Raw genomic sequence first — 17,334 nt, 5'->3', positions numbered from 1 at the left:
ATTTGTATGTGATAAATTTATGGCAGGAAAAATTTGGATGATTGCATGGAATTGGTAGTAATAAAATTTGGTTGTATTTTTAGGGCTCTTAAAAAGATCTCCGAACTAAAAAAAGATCTGCTAAGGGTTGAGAGCTTCTTTAGAATCGTATTTAAGATTTTAAATGTACTTTATCTCTGTGATTCTGTGCCTTATCTTTGTGATTATGAAGTCACTGCTTGTCCTGGGTAAAGAGTGGTATGTGACATTGTCAGCTTACTCATGTTTGATTTATGGAAGTGTCATTATTAAGGTCAAGCAGTAGAAATTTACTCTTTTAAGATATGCTTCCATAAAATGAACTTTGTTGTTCTTTGACAGAGTTAGAATATGTTTCTTTATACCACCCACAAAGGAAATAGCAGATCTCTTTATAAAGTGTGAGAGTTGATATGACATCCTGTATTTTCTCTATTTTAAGCATGTTAAAAGGGATACATTTACTTTTTTCTGTGAACTGCTAAATTTGGTAAGTGTTAAAGGAGGGGCAGTATTTGGAACAGGAAGCCAGGGGCAAGCACATAAAGTCAGAGACGCCAAGTGTGTTCAGAGATTATACGCAGGAGGTAGCTAGAGGAGTGTGGGCGAGAGAGTACGATGTGAAGGGTGTTCAGGACTTCAAATGTACCACATCTTTCAAGTAAAAATGGTACAGGACTTATTCCAGTACTAGTGCTGGAACACTGTGCTGAAACGTTAGCATTACTGGTTAACATTTAACCAATAAATGTTAATTTTTTTAAATAAAAGCTACTGTAAGAATATACTGAAATGTAATTTTTCCAAATTTTGAAGACTCTTCCACAGCGTTCAAATTTTGTTATTAAAGAATACGTCATTTTATTCCTTTCAAACTATTTTCTGCTCATTGTTTTGTATTGCCTCCCCCCGCCCAAGCATATATGTTATTTGAGATCAGCTCTCTTTTAAGAAACATTAAATAGACTGATAAGGAGGAAATAAGAAATTTGTTCAAATTCATTTCAGTTTTTAAAAACATAGCTGCAGGGGCACCTGGGTGGCTCAGTGGGTTAAAGCCTCTGCCTTCGGCTCAGGTCATGATCCCAGGGTCCTAGGATCGAGCCCCACATCGGGCTCTCCGCTCAGCAGGGAGCCTGCTTCCTCCTGCCGTTCCGACTACTTGTGACATATCTCTCTCTCTCTCTCTTTGTCAAATAAATAAAAAATATTTTAAAAAATAAATAAAAACATAGCTATAGTCACCAAGCAATATATTTTTAAATAAAGTATAATTAAAATTCATGGTATTATTTTTATTATAGAAGTTTTCATATTAAAGAAACCTAGAGAAAGACCAACTGTAGACCAACACATATTAATAAAAATCACTGGAGAAATTATCCTGGCTAGTGTTTCTTTGGTTATCCTACTTTTGCAAACTAATTTCACTGTTTTCTCTGTAGCCTGGTAAGTTGGAATATTTTGGCTTCATTTACATGGACTCTCCTCTTTAGATGTCTGCTCCAATGAGGATCTCCCTGAAGTTGAGCTGGTGAGTCTGCTGGAAGAACAGCTACCCCAGTATAAGCTAAGAGTAGACTCTCTCTTTCTGTACGAAAATCAAGACTGGGCTCAGTCTCCACGCCGGCAGCAGCATGGGCCTGATTCCCTCTCTCCAGTCCTTGCTGAAGAGACTTTCCATTATATGAGTGAGTATTTTTTTTTTACCCTTTTAGAGTTTGCCCATTGAGATCAAGATCATAAGCATCTCAGTGTTGACTTTTAAAACATTTGGCATCCGTAGACCTTGTTCACTGTGTACCTTCTTTAACTCAAACTGATTTCACAGCACAAAGACATGATTCTGTGTTATGTCTGAATGCTAGAGTTTGTCATTCTTGTGACTCTGAGTGTCTGGGGTTGGAAGCAATAATCAGATGTTTCCTGATATTTCACTTGATACTTTTATTTGATACTTTTTATTTATTTGATACTTTTCTCAGGCTGAATAGAGAAAGGAACCTAAAAAAAAAAGTAGTTGAAATTTTATTTGAAAATTTTAATGTCTCTTTATATCTCAAAACATTTATTATCCCAGTAGTTTGATATCCGGAGCCATCAGCTATCTTACTTTGTATTTCCTGTTTAACACTGTCACAGGAACGAGGTCAGTCACTAAGAAGCGTGGTTTTTGAATACTTAAGTAGCTTTAATAATTGAAGTAATGGAGACCTTTTTGCTTTTGACCTCATTCCAAACATCTGCTTCAGGGTGAGCTGACTTTTTTTAATTCATTCACTATAAAAATGTTTTGTCCATAGTAGCTACTAGGATATATAATAAAAGTCTCTAAGTTCAACATTAGTATGTTGGTAAAATTCTTCTCATTTGGGATAGATACGACATTGCATCAGTTCCTAAACCTTTTCCCAGCGAGTGCTTCAGTGTCTTTCATGATTGTTGTGAAATACAAATTTTCACAGTAGTCATTAACTTGCTTTTAATAGTAGTTTTCCTAGAACCAGGTTATTTACTGCTCAGGAAAAAAAAATTGTAAACATTGTTTAAACTTGAATTAGAATATCAAGAAGCTCAAATAAAACTATTTCTTCCTCAGTAATTCTTATAAGTAGCTGAATATTAAAGCTCTTAAGGTTTTCTTAACTTTCAAGCTTGAGAAGTTGCTTGCTTGAGATTTTCTGAGAAGTGCTGGTTTTTTATTTCCATTTCTCTTTGTTCCATGCATTTTTAGATTTATGAGAAGAAAATTCAAACAAATTTCATCAGGATAAGTTTCATTTCTGTCATTATTTTGATAAAGTGGCACAGAAAGTGCCCCTTAGTTTACTTTTTCTTTGTATAAATGCCATTAGTGGATGGAACTGTAGCTAGAAAGCTGTCTTACCATAATTTCATGGAGTTACTTTTAGGAAGAATTTTAAATAAAAATAAACTTCTTTGGAAAATAAATTATAATCAAATCCTAAAATACTTGGATTTCCAGGACTTTATACAAAGTAAATCATGATGTTCAAGGGAGCAATTGAAAACTTAAGATTAATAGGCTGTTACAGACCCATCCTTCCAGGGTCCGGAAAACTCTCCTCATCCTTTAGTCTAAAGGTACTATTTTCATTTCAACAATTTGAAAATTGAACTATGTATGATATACATAAGATTCTGAAGCAAATAAACTAGGATTGTTATTAGCCCGCTAATTCTTTATCTCTGTACTATACCCCAATTTCACTGTTAATTTTAAAGATATCAATTCTTTAGGTTACCAGTTCACTCCAATATAAATACACTTCATTTTGAATTTGCATCTTATGAATGTAAAAGATAAGTGGTTTTCTTTATTTAGCAAAGTGATCAATGTTTTAAAAAGCCAAAGATACAAAACATTCTCTGACCCTTTTCAGCAGTTTTCTGTCCCTTTGAGATGCCAAGATCTGTGGTTGTGAATAATCATTATGCACCCTCATAGGCCGTCCTGGGGTTTAGCTCTCTGGTACTACTTCAGCCTCTTATCCCTACTTCCCTCACATACCAGGAGGTACTCCTGCTCCATAAAATGCATTTTAACAGCTAATAAAAAGAGGTGGCACAGGCAGAGGCACCTTCTTTTGTAACACAGAGAAGTGGAAAGAGCTGTGAGAAGAAAAAATAAGTGTTAGGAGGAAGCATGGGCAGGGATTTGGGTTGGGAGCCCACCTCCGATGGCTGCAAGGATACTGGGTGTTCTCTGGAGCCCTCACCAAATCAGAAAGAGATTGTTTACTTTTAAAATAGAACATTTGAGAGCAGTGGGTGGGTCCAAAAAAATAATTCCGTCCCTAGCCCTGCCATGTATAATTTTTAAGGTACTCAGAGATATTTTACATACAGAACAAGTCATTTCAGGATTTCCTTAATTTTATTAAGAGAGAGACCAGAGTGAGCTATGAGGGTGAGCAATGCAGGTCAGAGCACATCATTACAGGAAGTGCCATTTGTTCATGGAAAGGCTGAAAATAGAAAGAAGCCCGATCTGCCTTTCAGGGTATTTTTTATTTGAAAAAAGGGGATACCTGTACCACTTTCTAATGCATGAGAAAAAAGGGTTGGGGGAAGTGATTAGTCTTACAAGTTTTATTATTTATTTATTTTTTTTAAGACTTTATTTATTTGACAGAGAGAGACACAGCGAGAGAGGGACACAGGCAGAGGGAGTGGGAGAGGGAGAAGCAGGTTTCCTGTGGAGCAGGGAGCCCGATCCCAGGAGTCCGACCGGGATCATGACCTGAGCCGAAGGCGGCAGACATTTAACAACTGAGCTACTCAGGCGCCCTGTAGTCTTATAAGTTTTAGTTAAGAGCTTGACATCACTTGGGGACTTGTTAGAAATACAAAAATCTTGGGCCTCTACCCTAGATCTGCAGAATCAGGAATTCTGGAAGTGGAGAATAGCATAGTCTGTGTTTTAACAAGTCTTCCTGAGAGTCCTCCTGTTTTAACAAGTCCTAACATCTGAGAACTACCAGCGCAAAGCATTGTCATCCAAAGCTATATGGCCATTTCATAGTGATTTTCATTGGAGAATTTAAGGAATTAGGAAGGGAGCACAATTTTGTAGAGAAATACAGTTGTAGAAATAATTACTTCTGGTTATGCTTTTCCTTAAGTTTTGCTCCCCAAAATTATTAATCTATACTGGCAGGAAAAGAAATATAACTGATAATGTTCAGGAAGCAGTAGCTGTAAGTCAGATCATGGAGGTTAACATATTTATATTTCCTCTCAGCCAATTCCACAAAATAATTAAGTCGTATGCCCCAAGACATCTATTGAGTAGTATCTGTGGGAGTATTGAGAAAATTGTCTCACTCATATCATTGTATGTAGGGCTTAATTCTCCCCTGGAACCCTGTTGAGAAAGGCTATCCCAGATGGTATAAATCACCAGACACCTTCTCTCTGTTCTCAGTGCTTTTGAAGGCCGTTTGTTGCCTTGCAGAAGCATTCTCCATATTACAGCAGCAAGAGCGGCATCTTCGAGGTTGAAACCGGAAGTCCTGTCTGTAGTTACCAGGAGCTCTTGCGGCTTTGACTATGCCATGTGGGCCGTTGGTGTTTCATTTTTGGTTTTTGTTGCTTTGTTTTTGATTTTTTGCTGCAAGAGGGTTAGAGAGATTAGAAATCTTCTTAAATTTCAGTAATCGTAAAAACTCTAGACCTTGAAAAGAGACACATGAGAGACCTATCAAGCACCATCTCATGACAGAGAGATCAAAATGGATTAACATGGGCCCTTCCTATCCTGAAAAATATGTGAGGTTGAGTGGTCAATGGGAAATTATGAAGAGTTAAAACTTAAAGTGAGGATTGATAAAGAACTTATGTATATCTTCCCCTCCCCCCCCCCCATATTTTTTCAGGAACATCAGGTTCTCCAAATCTTACACCAAAAATGTTGAACATTAATCAACTGCCTTTGAAAACCAACTTGCAAAATTGTTCTGTAAAAATGTTTATCATCTCCCCTAATATATAAAAAATTTTTAAGAATTAGGAGTTTCCTGTCTGTAAACCAGGAAGGTTGCTAATTTCTATCCTATGTAACATTTTTATTTTAACAGCTGAGAACTGACGGGCAGTTAGGATTTGATAGAATTGATTATAATAAAATCAGTCTGCTTGGCTCTCTGTTTTTGGTTACAGAGTTACAGAGCAGAATTAGTGTCTCACTTTGGCAGCATTTAATTACAATGCTTAAATGCCAAGAGAACACTTAAGAGATTTGCCCTGAGTACTTTTGGAATCTTCCAAGCAACGCATCTACCAAGAGGACTGTGTTAAGGAAGAGAAGACAGAACTGATGGGCCTGCAAGGAGGAATTCATTGCATTTCTCTGTGCTTTGCCACTGACTGACGTTAATTGAGCTGCTCTGTGCAATTGAGGTGGCCCAGCTTTGGGGCTGAGTAGCACAGATAGACACTATTCCACAGACAACAAAAATTGGAGAATTCTGGTTGCCTTATCTAACTTTTTTGCCGTAACAAATATTTAAGCATTTGAAAATTCATTTTTGTTTTTGAAACCTCTGAACAAGAGCTGCTATTTTTGGATTGCAAAGATAACATTTATTCTTCATGGAAAATTTAGCAAAAGATTAAAAAAAAAAGAGATCAACCATAATCCGTGCCCAGAGATAACCACTATGATATTTTAACGTGTATCCTTCTAGCCTCTCTTCTATATCCATATGTATACAAGAGATGCTCACAATTTTAAAACAAAATTGGGATTGGTGTTGTTTTGTAACCTGCATTCATAGATGGATCCTGGTTATTTCATCAGGTAAAGGCCTTCTGGTCCCGGCAGGACTGTGACAGGAACAGCAGCATGGTGCCAAAAGCCCATTACTGAGAATGAGCAGAGCCAGGGGTTTTTATGACCCTGTGAGATGGAAGTTGTTACCTCATTATTCTCACTATTATTCATTTCTCTTCATTAAAACACCTTTTATTCTAAACATCTCTTTTCTGTATTACTGTGTCCTTTATTTTCTCTTCCCCTTTCTTCATGTGTGACTTACAACTCACCGGCTCTTTATTACAGCCTTAATTTACTTCCAAATAAATTTACCATTTTACCTTCAACTCTGGTCAGTCTTGTCATATCAACTACATCATACATTGTTCCGGTTTAGTTTTATAAAAATTGTTTAGTTTTATAAAAACTGTTTTTAACTGAGTCTCTAGGATTCCTGGTTCTTGCTTCAAGTGTTAACTTCTGAATTGGTAGTTTTCATTGCTAGCTCCCTGTCAGAACCCCTGGGTGTCTCTCACTTCCTGCATGTGCCCTGGGGCTCCTGAAAATCAATTAAATTAGAATCTAGAGATGAGACCCACCACCCTAGGTTACATTTAACTTTGCAACCATTGGCTGGTTTTCTGTAATTAATTTAGAACATAGATATGATTTGATGTTTTTGTCTCATCTTACTGAGGCCAGAAATAATGAAGACCTCACACTGTAGGTAAATTGTGAAGATTCCTTTGGCCCAAAAGCCTGTTTCTCTTACTCCTGTGGTTAAAATTGTGGAGCCAGTTTTTCCTACGTATAAATATAGATGCTCTGGGGGTAAAAATGTTTCTACCCAGATCTTTTTAGTTTCCATCTCCTATTACTATTAATCCAGCACTTTGTTTTGCTTTTAGCTAGGAATAAGATGTCATTAATAATTAAGTTCTAGGTAAATCCCAGATTCATTTTAAGGAGTTTTGGTAGAAAGGAAAATAAAAAGCTTAAATAAAAGTAATACATATCCTGGGACGCCCGGGTGGCTCAGTCAGTTAAGCGTCTGCCTTCGGCTCGGGTCATGATCCCAGGGTCCTGGGATTGAGCCACACATCGGGCTCCATGCTCAGTGGGGATACTGCTTCCCCCTATCCTGCTCCCCCTGCTTGTGTTCCTTCTCTTGCTGTATTTCTCTCTGTCAAATAAATAAATAAAATCTTAAAAAAAAAAAAAGATCCCTCTTTTACTATGCATCATTAACTTAAAAGGACATCGCTTATTGTGACTGTGGAAATCATTGGGATCATGCTAGTCATTCTCTTTGGAGCTATACTATTCAATGCATTGACAGTTCCTGAATTGAATGCAGAAATCCTGGACTTAAATTATGCAAATAATAATATAATATATAGTTTATCTTAAAGATTTATTTATTTATATGACAGACAGAGATCACAAGTAGGCAGAGAGGCAGGCAGAGAGAGAGAGGTGGTAGGGAAGCAGGCTGCCTGCTGAGCAGAGAGCCTAATGTGGGGCTGGATCTCAGGAACCTAAGATCATGACCTGAGCCGAAGGCAGAGGCTTTAACCCACTGAGCCACCCAGGCGCCCCTGTAGTTTATCATATAGTAGAGACCAACATATGGTGGCAATTTTCATAAAGAGTTTTTAATTAAGCTAAAAAAGATTATGCTTCATAACGGAACTACAAAAAGGCCTACAAGTCCATTCCTTGTTTATTGATATTAGCTCACATAATAGGTGATCACAGATATTCAACATACAACAGAATTCTAATTAAATATATTTGTAATAACACAACCCCTCACTAACTTGCCCCTTGGGAACTTTAGGCCATGACACAATCAGTGATTTAATCCATTTTTCAGGCCCACACTCTCTAGTGTGAGTGGACCAAAGTTCTTACTGGAGGAGGAGGAGATAGTAAGGAAGACGCTGCCTTATGATAATTTGAGAACTTCATTAATTCATTGTATGATATACATTTTGGTTGTAATTATTGGTCTATTTCTGAGTGTCTAATACATAAACATTTCTTTTCTTCATTCACATATATTTTTATTTCCCCTGAATGACATTTTGTAAAAGCCTGGGTTTGTTGTTGTTATCTTTCAACTCTTGCAAATATTTAAAACTTTCTTATATTTCCAAATACTATAAACATTTGTTTTTAACTGTCTTAGTTCTAGGCACAGACAGAGTGGAGCAGATGACCAAAACTTACAATGATATCGACATGGTCACACACCTCCTGGCAGAGGTAAGAATAGATCTTCTCTTTCTCTGGCACTAAAACTGCACAATCATTTAAAATCTGTCAAGTTTGCGGGTCAAATGAAAAACAGTCATGTCTTTGCTCTGGGTTATTTTGTTTAAGGTTGTTATAAGTGGATGGACATTCCAACTGGTATTCCAAAGTAGAATGGCTCCTGGAGTTTATTGTTAGGAAGTTGCAGAGGGTTTAATTTTTGTTGTTGTTATCATGGTGCTGGCTTCCCTATCCCTATCTTAAAAAAGGGGAAGTTTTGTTTTGTTTAATAAATCCTTGCTATTACCCTGCAGCAGAGGTGCCTATTCAGGGATAATCTCCATTGCAAATCAGTACCAGCAGTTCTCAGCATCTTCCCTTTTTTAAAAATTTATTATTATTTTTTTTTTTTATTTAAAAGATTTTACTTATTTGACAGAGAGAGAGAGAGAAAGCACCCAAGTTGGCAGAGAGGCAGGCAAGGAGGGTGGGGAGCAGACTCCCTGCTGAGCAGAGAGCCTGGTGCAGAGACTCTATCCCAGGACCCTGGGATCATGACCCAAGCCAAAGGCAGATGCTTAACCAACTGAGGCACCCAGGCACCCCAGCATCTTCCCTTTTTTACTTTCAGTTCAGACTATTATTTGAGCTCAGTTTGTGCATGACATTTTTGATATGTACCATGTTTCTCTTCCAGCTGGCATTCTTAGAGGTGTCTCAGTATACGTCACCTTCAGTTGATCTTACAGAAACTTTCTCTTTGAAGTACCCCTTTCCCCTCTCCCTGCAGCCGCCTAGAATGATGTTGTGCATGACACTTAGCCTATGCTGGCAATGAGATAAATGGGCCTTGAAAGTTTGGAGATAATTCATCCACCTGTTTTCATATGTTTTAGAGCTAAAGGATAGAAGCTGAATTTTATTTACAGTGATTAGTGCAAGTGGAACCCATGCTCGTACATAAGGCAGCTAGATGTGTATTGACAGTTTCCATCACAGAGTACAGTCCTCACCACCACCACGTAGGTGGGATTCCCACATGCTTGCTGTGTATCATGTCTACGTAGGAGTAACTCTTGCTTTGCTTGGCTTTTCTGTAGGCCTCCCTGCATTATTACCGTCGACTTCTTTAAACTCCTTTCTTTATGCTTTAGCAGAACCTGTAGCCTCAGAACTTCTACTCTGTCAACCCCTCTTTTATCTCACATTATCATTTTTGCAGCAATTGACAGTAGGGTTCTTAGTTATGCTTTCCTTTAAGCCTCTAGCTCTGAATACATAGAAATTTTGCCCTCATTGGAACTGTTGTCATCACACATACTATGTCCTTACTGTGCATAATAGGCAAATGCATTCAGTAAATATCTGTTGGGCTTTCACTGTGTGCCAGGCCCTGTCTTCATTTTTTAAAGACCCTATTGATTTTTTAATTTCCCCAAGTCATAAGTTTAAAGACTAGGTTGTTTGATTCTAATCGGGTGATGAATAAATCTCACTTGAAAACAAATACATTCTTGCATTTATAACTCTGGTGGCTGCCCATTTGACCAACATATATTAAATACCACCAGTGTGTCGGGCCCTTATTTGTGATATCTGGGCATTAAAATAAATCTTGATGCTTTCCAGGACATTGTTTTTGAGTTTAGGGAAACTGAAGAATTTCTAAACTACCATTTAATTTTGTTTGTACTCAAAAGATGTGTTTGGTGTTCTAATAGAGAGATCGTGATCTGGAGCTAGCTGCTCGAATTGGACAAGCTCTCTTAAAACGGAACCATGTCTTGTCTGAGCAGAATGAAGCTCTGGAGGAGCAGCTGGGACAAGCCTTTGATCAAGTAAGTCTTTGATCAAGTATTTGTAGCATGAAATAATTACTTCTTGGGCAATGAAGAAATTTATTTTTCTGGGTGCCCCTGAAGTGGTAACAGTAGGTAGGTAAATAACACCACTGCACCTTGTCTATGTTGGCGGCCATTGAACTAACCAGTAGAGAAATGAAGTGTTAAACTGTGCAGAGGTGAGCTCATGGGACTCGACCTTAGTCAAGATAAAAGCCTATGTTCAGTACCTACCAAACATGAGGCACCCTGCTTAGATTCTAATACTTTTTCCTCCTCCCTTATGTAGACTTTCTGTGTGATCTTACCTTAAATTTATTTTTTAAAATAACCCTGAATAATAGATACCCAAATGAGATACCTTTATTCAAAAATCCAAACAAAAGGAAAAGGTGAAGAAATTTATTTCAAGTAATAACTATTCTTTCGTGAGAACTGATTTATTGTTAACTTGGAGGGTTACATTTAAAATTTCCTGTAATTTGTTATTTTCTGGTTTCATTTATATTTTATAAATGCATTATATTTAATAACATTTGAACCTTTAAGTTGAAAATATTTATTTTCTAAAACTAAAGTTAGGAAGTCATGCAGAGTTATACTTAAAAGCATAAATGAGACTTTGAAGGAAGGGTCTATTGTGACCTTTGAAGGGTTTTTAGTTTTGTTTTGAAGTGTGAATGTATCATCTTATGTGAAATTTTCTTCCTACATTCTTATTATATTGAATATAAAAATTGGCTTCTCATCTAGCACAGAAGAAGCTATATTGGTTGAGTTAATGCTCTAACATTGTATCTTAGAAAGTATCTGAAGTTTGTTATTCTCTTTTTAACACTTTAGTCAGTAAAATCTAGCAACTGATTTTATGGATTTTATTTTGTGGTAAGAAACAGTTGATCCATGAAATAAAAGCAGTGTTACATGGAAACATCTTATAGATCAAACCCTTTGATGTGCAGGTTAATCAACTGCAACATGAGCTGTCCAAGAAAGATGAATTACTTCGAATTGTCTCTATTGCTTCTGAAGAGAGTGAAACCGATTCCAGCTGTTCTACACCCCTCCGGTTCAATGAGTCCTTCAGCTTATCCCAAGGTTTGCTGCAGTTGGACATGCTGCAAGAAAAACTCAAGGAACTGGAAGAGGAGAATATGGCTCTTCGATCCAAGGTACGTACCCACTTTCCCACTAATTCCCACTTTCCTTTACCTTTAGATTTAGGTCCATGTAGTGCTGAGGTAAAATATGGCATAACTAAGGATTTGCTATTGACATTCCAATTAGGGGGTGACAGCCAAAGCGTGTGTATTTGCCTTTCATTGTTACTTAGATCCCATTCATTGACGAGTAGATAATAGTAAGCTGATAGATAAAATAGAGAAAGCTACAGCATGGTATATATGTCTTATGGAGTTTACACAAAATAACTAAATAATTACAACTGTGATAAGAACTATGTTGGAAAATTACAGGGTTTCCTGAACTTGTATAACGGGGGGAAAATCAAAGTCCTACTTAATAAGTAAGTGACTTTTTCACGGAGGCTAGGGATTAGTGAGCCTGAAAAGTATGGAAAAGGGGAGCACCAGGGAGGAATGAGTAGTCATGTGCAAAGGCCCTGAGAGGAATAAGGGGAAGGTATTTGTCATATCCTGTCCCATAACTTTATTTTAGATAAAGCTTTTTGGATTTTGTCTTTCATTCAAATGAGAATTAAAGGTTTTTAAAGTTAATACTCTAAAGTCATTGGAAGATATTATCCAGACTGATTTTTTTTTTTCTTGAAGGCTTGTCACATAAAGACAGAAACTATTACCTATGAAGAGAAGGAACAACAGCTTGTCAATGACTGTGTTAAAGAACTTCGTATGTATTAACACATTTTATTTCATAGTTTTGGGGCAGTTCTTTGGTGGTATATCACCAACTCAGAAATTAAATCATTGGTTTCAGTAGAGGCATCTCAAGAAATAATTTTTTAAAAGTTACTGAAAATCTTGGAATATCACATTGAGCCCACAACTCTAAACAAAACATCATATGTACTTTTAAGAAATATCTTTATTTCAAATTGCCGTCATCATTAAAGAAGGACCTAGATTTCTATCAGTTATAGCACATTAGAGTGAAAGGAACTGAAGCTTTTATTTCGTCAATGAGGAAATAGTCCTATAGACGATACAAAGAATATGGTTTGCCAAAGTTAGAAAACTGATAAGTGGCAGAGCCAGGGCTTAAATGATGGCATAAAACTTGACATTTAATGAGTATTTAAGTGCTAGCTATATGTTTATAACAATGTATTTTGGTTTGATATTGTTGATTAAAAATAATTTGTAAAAATAAATCAGCTAGAAAAAGGCTTTACTAGAGAACGATACCTAATTTCTCTATAAATATATAACCTTTTATGTTGAAAAAGAAGATATGAAACATCACACCTGTTCATCTGGGCCATGGGCGTCAGAATGGGATAGCTTAGAATGACAGTGTTAGAGAACCAGAAAAAATGTCAATTGAATCTTCTCCATCAGAGCTCCATCATGCAACCTTTTTGCTCTAAAAAACCAAAGAGGAAATGACTTGCCCACCAGCTTAGATCGCAGTCTCCTGCCTCCTTATTGCCCTCCTTTGAAATGTTAGAGACCTTCTGTCAATTTTTAAATAGTTTTATATAACACTGAGAAATAGTTTTGCCACTTGCGTTTGATGTCCGAGTTTTTACAAGCAAAATTTCCTTCTTCCATGGAATTCTAAAGGTTCTATTTTACGTGCATGTATGCTAGGCTCTAGGGATTGCTTCCGAGGCTTTGCTCGGTTTGAGAGCAATCCTGGAAAGTCTGTCTTGTACAGAAGCATCTCCATAGCTTTAACAGATTGTGGCTGTTTCGTTTGGAAATGTTCCTTGTTCGATTTGTTAAGTTTAATTTTTGTTGCTTGTGGGAAATTATTGATGTCCCTGAAGAGTTCTCAAACACATATGAGGTGATGTCGTAGTACTTCAAAACATATATAATCCACCTCTTTTCAGCCTTCAGAAAAAGATTGAGACCCAAACTTTGAACTGCTTGCCTTTACAAGTCATCTCTCTTAGCTTCATTGTCTCCTATCCAGTCCTCCACATTCGCCTATTTCAGAAGACCCTTCATTTTCTTCTACTCAATTATCTGGGTTTATTTCTTAAATTTATGTTACAAGTCTATTTGTAATATACTCCAGTGCTTTTTACAAAATAGGATTTAGCCTACAGGACATCGTTTGCCAACCCTTACCCTCCATTTATATTAATTTTTGCATTTCTCTTTTGTTGCCCAGGTGAAACAAATGCTCAGATGTCCAGAATGACTGAAGAATTATCTGGGAAGAGTGATGAACTCATTCGGTACCAGGAAGAGATCTCCTCTCTCTTGTCTCAAATTGTGGATCTTCAACACAAAGTTAAAGAAGTATGTTCATTCATTCATTCAACAGATGTTTGTTTGGCACTGGCCTCATACCGTGCCCTCTGCTAAGTGCTAGATACATTAAGCAAAGTAAGTGTGCTCCCTACCCCTTTACAGTGCTGTAGTCCGACTGCTGGTGTAGGCTTTCTCATCACGAAATATATGAATAACTTCTTCTAAGTTACTATTTCTCTCTCTCAAGTGGGGTTATATTTTCCTTAGAAAACTATGATATGAATTAGTGACTCATGCTTATTGACCTCTGAACATCTTAATTAAGATTTTATATTCTGCCCATTTATTGCTTTTATTTGGATTTTGAAAGGTTTTTTTATAGGCCTCTAGATTTTTTATAGGCCTCTAGACCTTACTGCTGAGATTTACTCTTAAGATGTCTTTAAAAAAGGTAGAGTAGCCCATATGTTATATGGGAAGGCTCATTTTTCTCTTTTAATATGTTTTTAGCATGTGATTGAGAAGGAGGAACTGAGACTTCACCTACAAGCTTCCAAAGATGCCCAAAGACAGCTGACAATGGAGGTAAGCAGCTCTTCCTTTGTTTTGTGCAATTTGGGGGCGGGGGAGAAGAAATAGTTTCTTTCATCTTAATGACCAAGAATGATTAAAGGTGATTACCAGATTTTAAATAACAGCAAAAGAATAAGATTAAATTTTGAGATCTAAGAAGTAAAGCAGTTTAAAAGTTCTATCCCTAAAATTAATAATGACATCTTTCTTGATTAATAGAGAAAATCTTGTCTTTTGTAAGATTCTTTAGGCATATGTGACCCTTTTACTAGTCTACCTTAATCCAACAGTTTTTAAAATAATTTCTTATGATGAGTGTTTTTGCAGATATGTCAGGAGAAACACCAAAACTCTTTTACTTTTTATCTATATAAAAATTCTGTGTATTAGATATAATTTGGTGGTTCCCTAGGATACACTAAGAATCACCTGGCAAAATTAGTTATAAATGAGATTCCCAGGCACAGCCGCCAAAAGCTTCCAATAGAGTAGTTTCATAGTAAAGGTCTAGAATCTGCATGATCCAGTCCACATACCACACTCGAAGAAATTTTTGAAGTTAAAATGTACTCTGAAAAGGGCAGCTGGGTGGCTCAGTCACCTGAGTGTCTGCTTTTGGCTCTGGTCATGATCCCAGGGTCCTGAGATCCAGCCCCACATTGGGATCTCTACTCAGTGGGGAGTCTGCTTCTCTCTTTCCCTCTGCCCCTCCCCACTGCTCGTGCTCTCTCTCACTCTCTCTCTCTCAAATAAATAAATAAAATAAAATCTTTAAAAATATATGTAGATTCTGAAAGTTATATACTCTTTTACCATGCTCGTGTACCTAGCTATATAAAGAAGATTCTGAAACAAGGGAGGAGAAACTACTTGTTTGGGATGACTAGATCTTGTCATTTCGGAGTGTCATTTCAGAGCGACGTATAAAAATATGCACATCTAACATTATGCTAAACCTAACTTGACCCATAGCTATTATTCCTCTGTAAGGTTGTGTGTGTGTGTGTGTGTGTGTGTGTGTGTGTGTGTGTGTGTGTACACAAACTGCTTAGTTTGTTTTAGGGCTTTTCAACAGAAATATAATTTCTGTTGAAATTATATTCATAAAGTTATCTAGCCCTCTGGATAAAATTAATCCCAGTGGGGTTTATTTTCCCCATTGTCATGTTGAGAATATAATGAAGTACACCAATTACCATCCTTTTTTTCAGCTGCATGAGTTACAGGACCGGAACATGGAGTGTCTGGGAATGTTACATGAATCCCAAGAGGAAATAAAGGAACTTCGAAGTAGATCCGGCCCTGCTGCTCATCTCTACTTCTCACAGTCATATGGAGCTTTTTCTGGGGTGAGTTTTCTGGGGTATATGTTCCTTGCTTAAGGAAGCTTGCTTAAGTTTAGATTGTTCTGAGAGTGATGTGGTTTCTGGTGTTATAAAGTATCTTGAGAAGAAATAACATGGTTTATCTTTGTTTCTGGAATTCATTTATTGATTTAGGCCTTGATTTACATATTTACCTCTACCTTAATACTCTTATTTATTGCAACCTTTCTTCTAACAGACAACCATCCAGTTTATTGTAATGTATAAGATATACCCTAAGGCTACTAGGTTTAGGTCTGTGTACCAAAGAGCTACTTAAACTTGGGTCATCCTTACCCTAGGCCCACTGATTCAAATAGAACTCTGAGCATCTAAAACCTCTTTCCACAGATCTTGAGTTTCTTAGTATATTTAACTCCAGTTAGAGTGTAAGCACCATCAGAGCAGGCTTCATGTTTATTTAATTCATCACTATATAGTATTTTTTGAATTAAAGAAATTAATGAGGGCACCTGGGTAGCTCAGTAGGTTAAGCCGCTGCCTTCGGCTCAGGTCATGATCTCAGGGTTCTGGGATCGAGTCCTGCATCGGGCTCTCTGCTCAGCAGGGAGCCTGCTTCCTCCTCTCTCTCTCTGCCTGCCTCTATGCCTACTTGTGATCTCTCTCTGTCAAATAAATAAATAAAATCTTAAAAAAAAAAAAAGTAATTAATGAAAACTTGTGAGTTTATGCCAAAATCTGTTCAAAGAATTATTTTAACAATCTAGTTCATAAATACTTATAAGCAATACTATAAAATTTTCTAAAAGACAAACTATATAGTAGATTTTTTGAAAGATATAGGAGCAGGATTTTTGTTTTTTAGCTTTTTATTTTGAAATAATTTTAAACTTAGACTGATACTGCAACAATAGTACAAAAATATATCCTCTTATATATCCTTTACCTAAGTTCCACAGTTTTTAACATTTACTACATTTGCCATATCATTCTCTTATTTTTTTTTTTTTCTGGGCCATTTCACATAAGTTACAGATAGACCCTATTAACTCCTAATTCTTCAGTGTGTATTTACTAAGAATAAGGACACTCTCTTACATAACCATACAACTGTCAAAGTCAGGAAATTGTCATTGATACTATCATCTCATCCATGGAGCCCATTTAAATTTTGCCAGTGGTCCCAACAACGTCCTTTGAAGGATATGTTGCATTTCATTGTTTCAACTGGGAACACTTGTTCTATCTTTGCTTGCCTTTCGTGACCTTTATAGAATGTCCTCAGTTTGAGTTTATCTGATGTTTCCTCATGATTAGATTCAAGCATTATATTTTTGGCAGAAATACTGCCATGTTCTTCTCAGTACACTGTAATAGGAGGCTCACATTGTCTGTTTATCCCATTACTGATGATGTTAATTAATTTTGATCACTAGGTTAATGTTAGCATCTGCCAACTTTTCCCACTCTAAAGTTAATCAATGCTAATTGATAGTTAATTAAATTAATTTTACTAATTAACTTTACAATGATGAAAATTGACAGATGCTACTCTAGCCAAGTGGTCAAAGTTACTCTTTTATGGGAAGATACTACACTTTGAGACTATTTAAATATCCTGTTTTTCTCAGCAAACATTTATC

The 17,334-nt window shown here is 36.7% G+C and overlaps 1 protein-coding gene across 4 annotated transcripts in view; it reads left to right on the top strand.

Moving 5' to 3' along the window:
• Positions 1-17,334, top strand: part of TRAK2 (trafficking kinesin protein 2) — a 62,654-nt gene that overhangs the window by 32,971 nt on the left and 12,349 nt on the right. For all 4 annotated transcript variants that reach the window (XM_032354433.1, XM_032354434.1, XM_032354435.1 and 1 more), the window contains exons 3-10: positions 1,515-1,709; positions 8,487-8,563; positions 10,273-10,389; positions 11,355-11,564; positions 12,183-12,261; positions 13,711-13,841; positions 14,304-14,378; positions 15,578-15,715. In XM_032354433.1, coding sequence (XP_032210324.1) covers positions 1,515-1,709; positions 8,487-8,563; positions 10,273-10,389; positions 11,355-11,564; positions 12,183-12,261; positions 13,711-13,841; positions 14,304-14,378; positions 15,578-15,715 — 1,022 coding nt within the window. The remainder of the gene's footprint in view (positions 1-1,514; positions 1,710-8,486; positions 8,564-10,272; positions 10,390-11,354; positions 11,565-12,182; positions 12,262-13,710; positions 13,842-14,303; positions 14,379-15,577; positions 15,716-17,334) is intronic.

Source organism: Mustela erminea, chromosome 8 (assembly GCF_009829155.1).
Source record: "Mustela erminea isolate mMusErm1 chromosome 8, mMusErm1.Pri, whole genome shotgun sequence".
Lineage (NCBI taxonomy): Eukaryota > Metazoa > Chordata > Mammalia > Carnivora > Mustelidae > Mustela > Mustela erminea.
The sequence above is the reverse complement of the archived record's forward strand: the minus strand, read 5'-3'. Positions and strand labels throughout refer to the sequence as shown.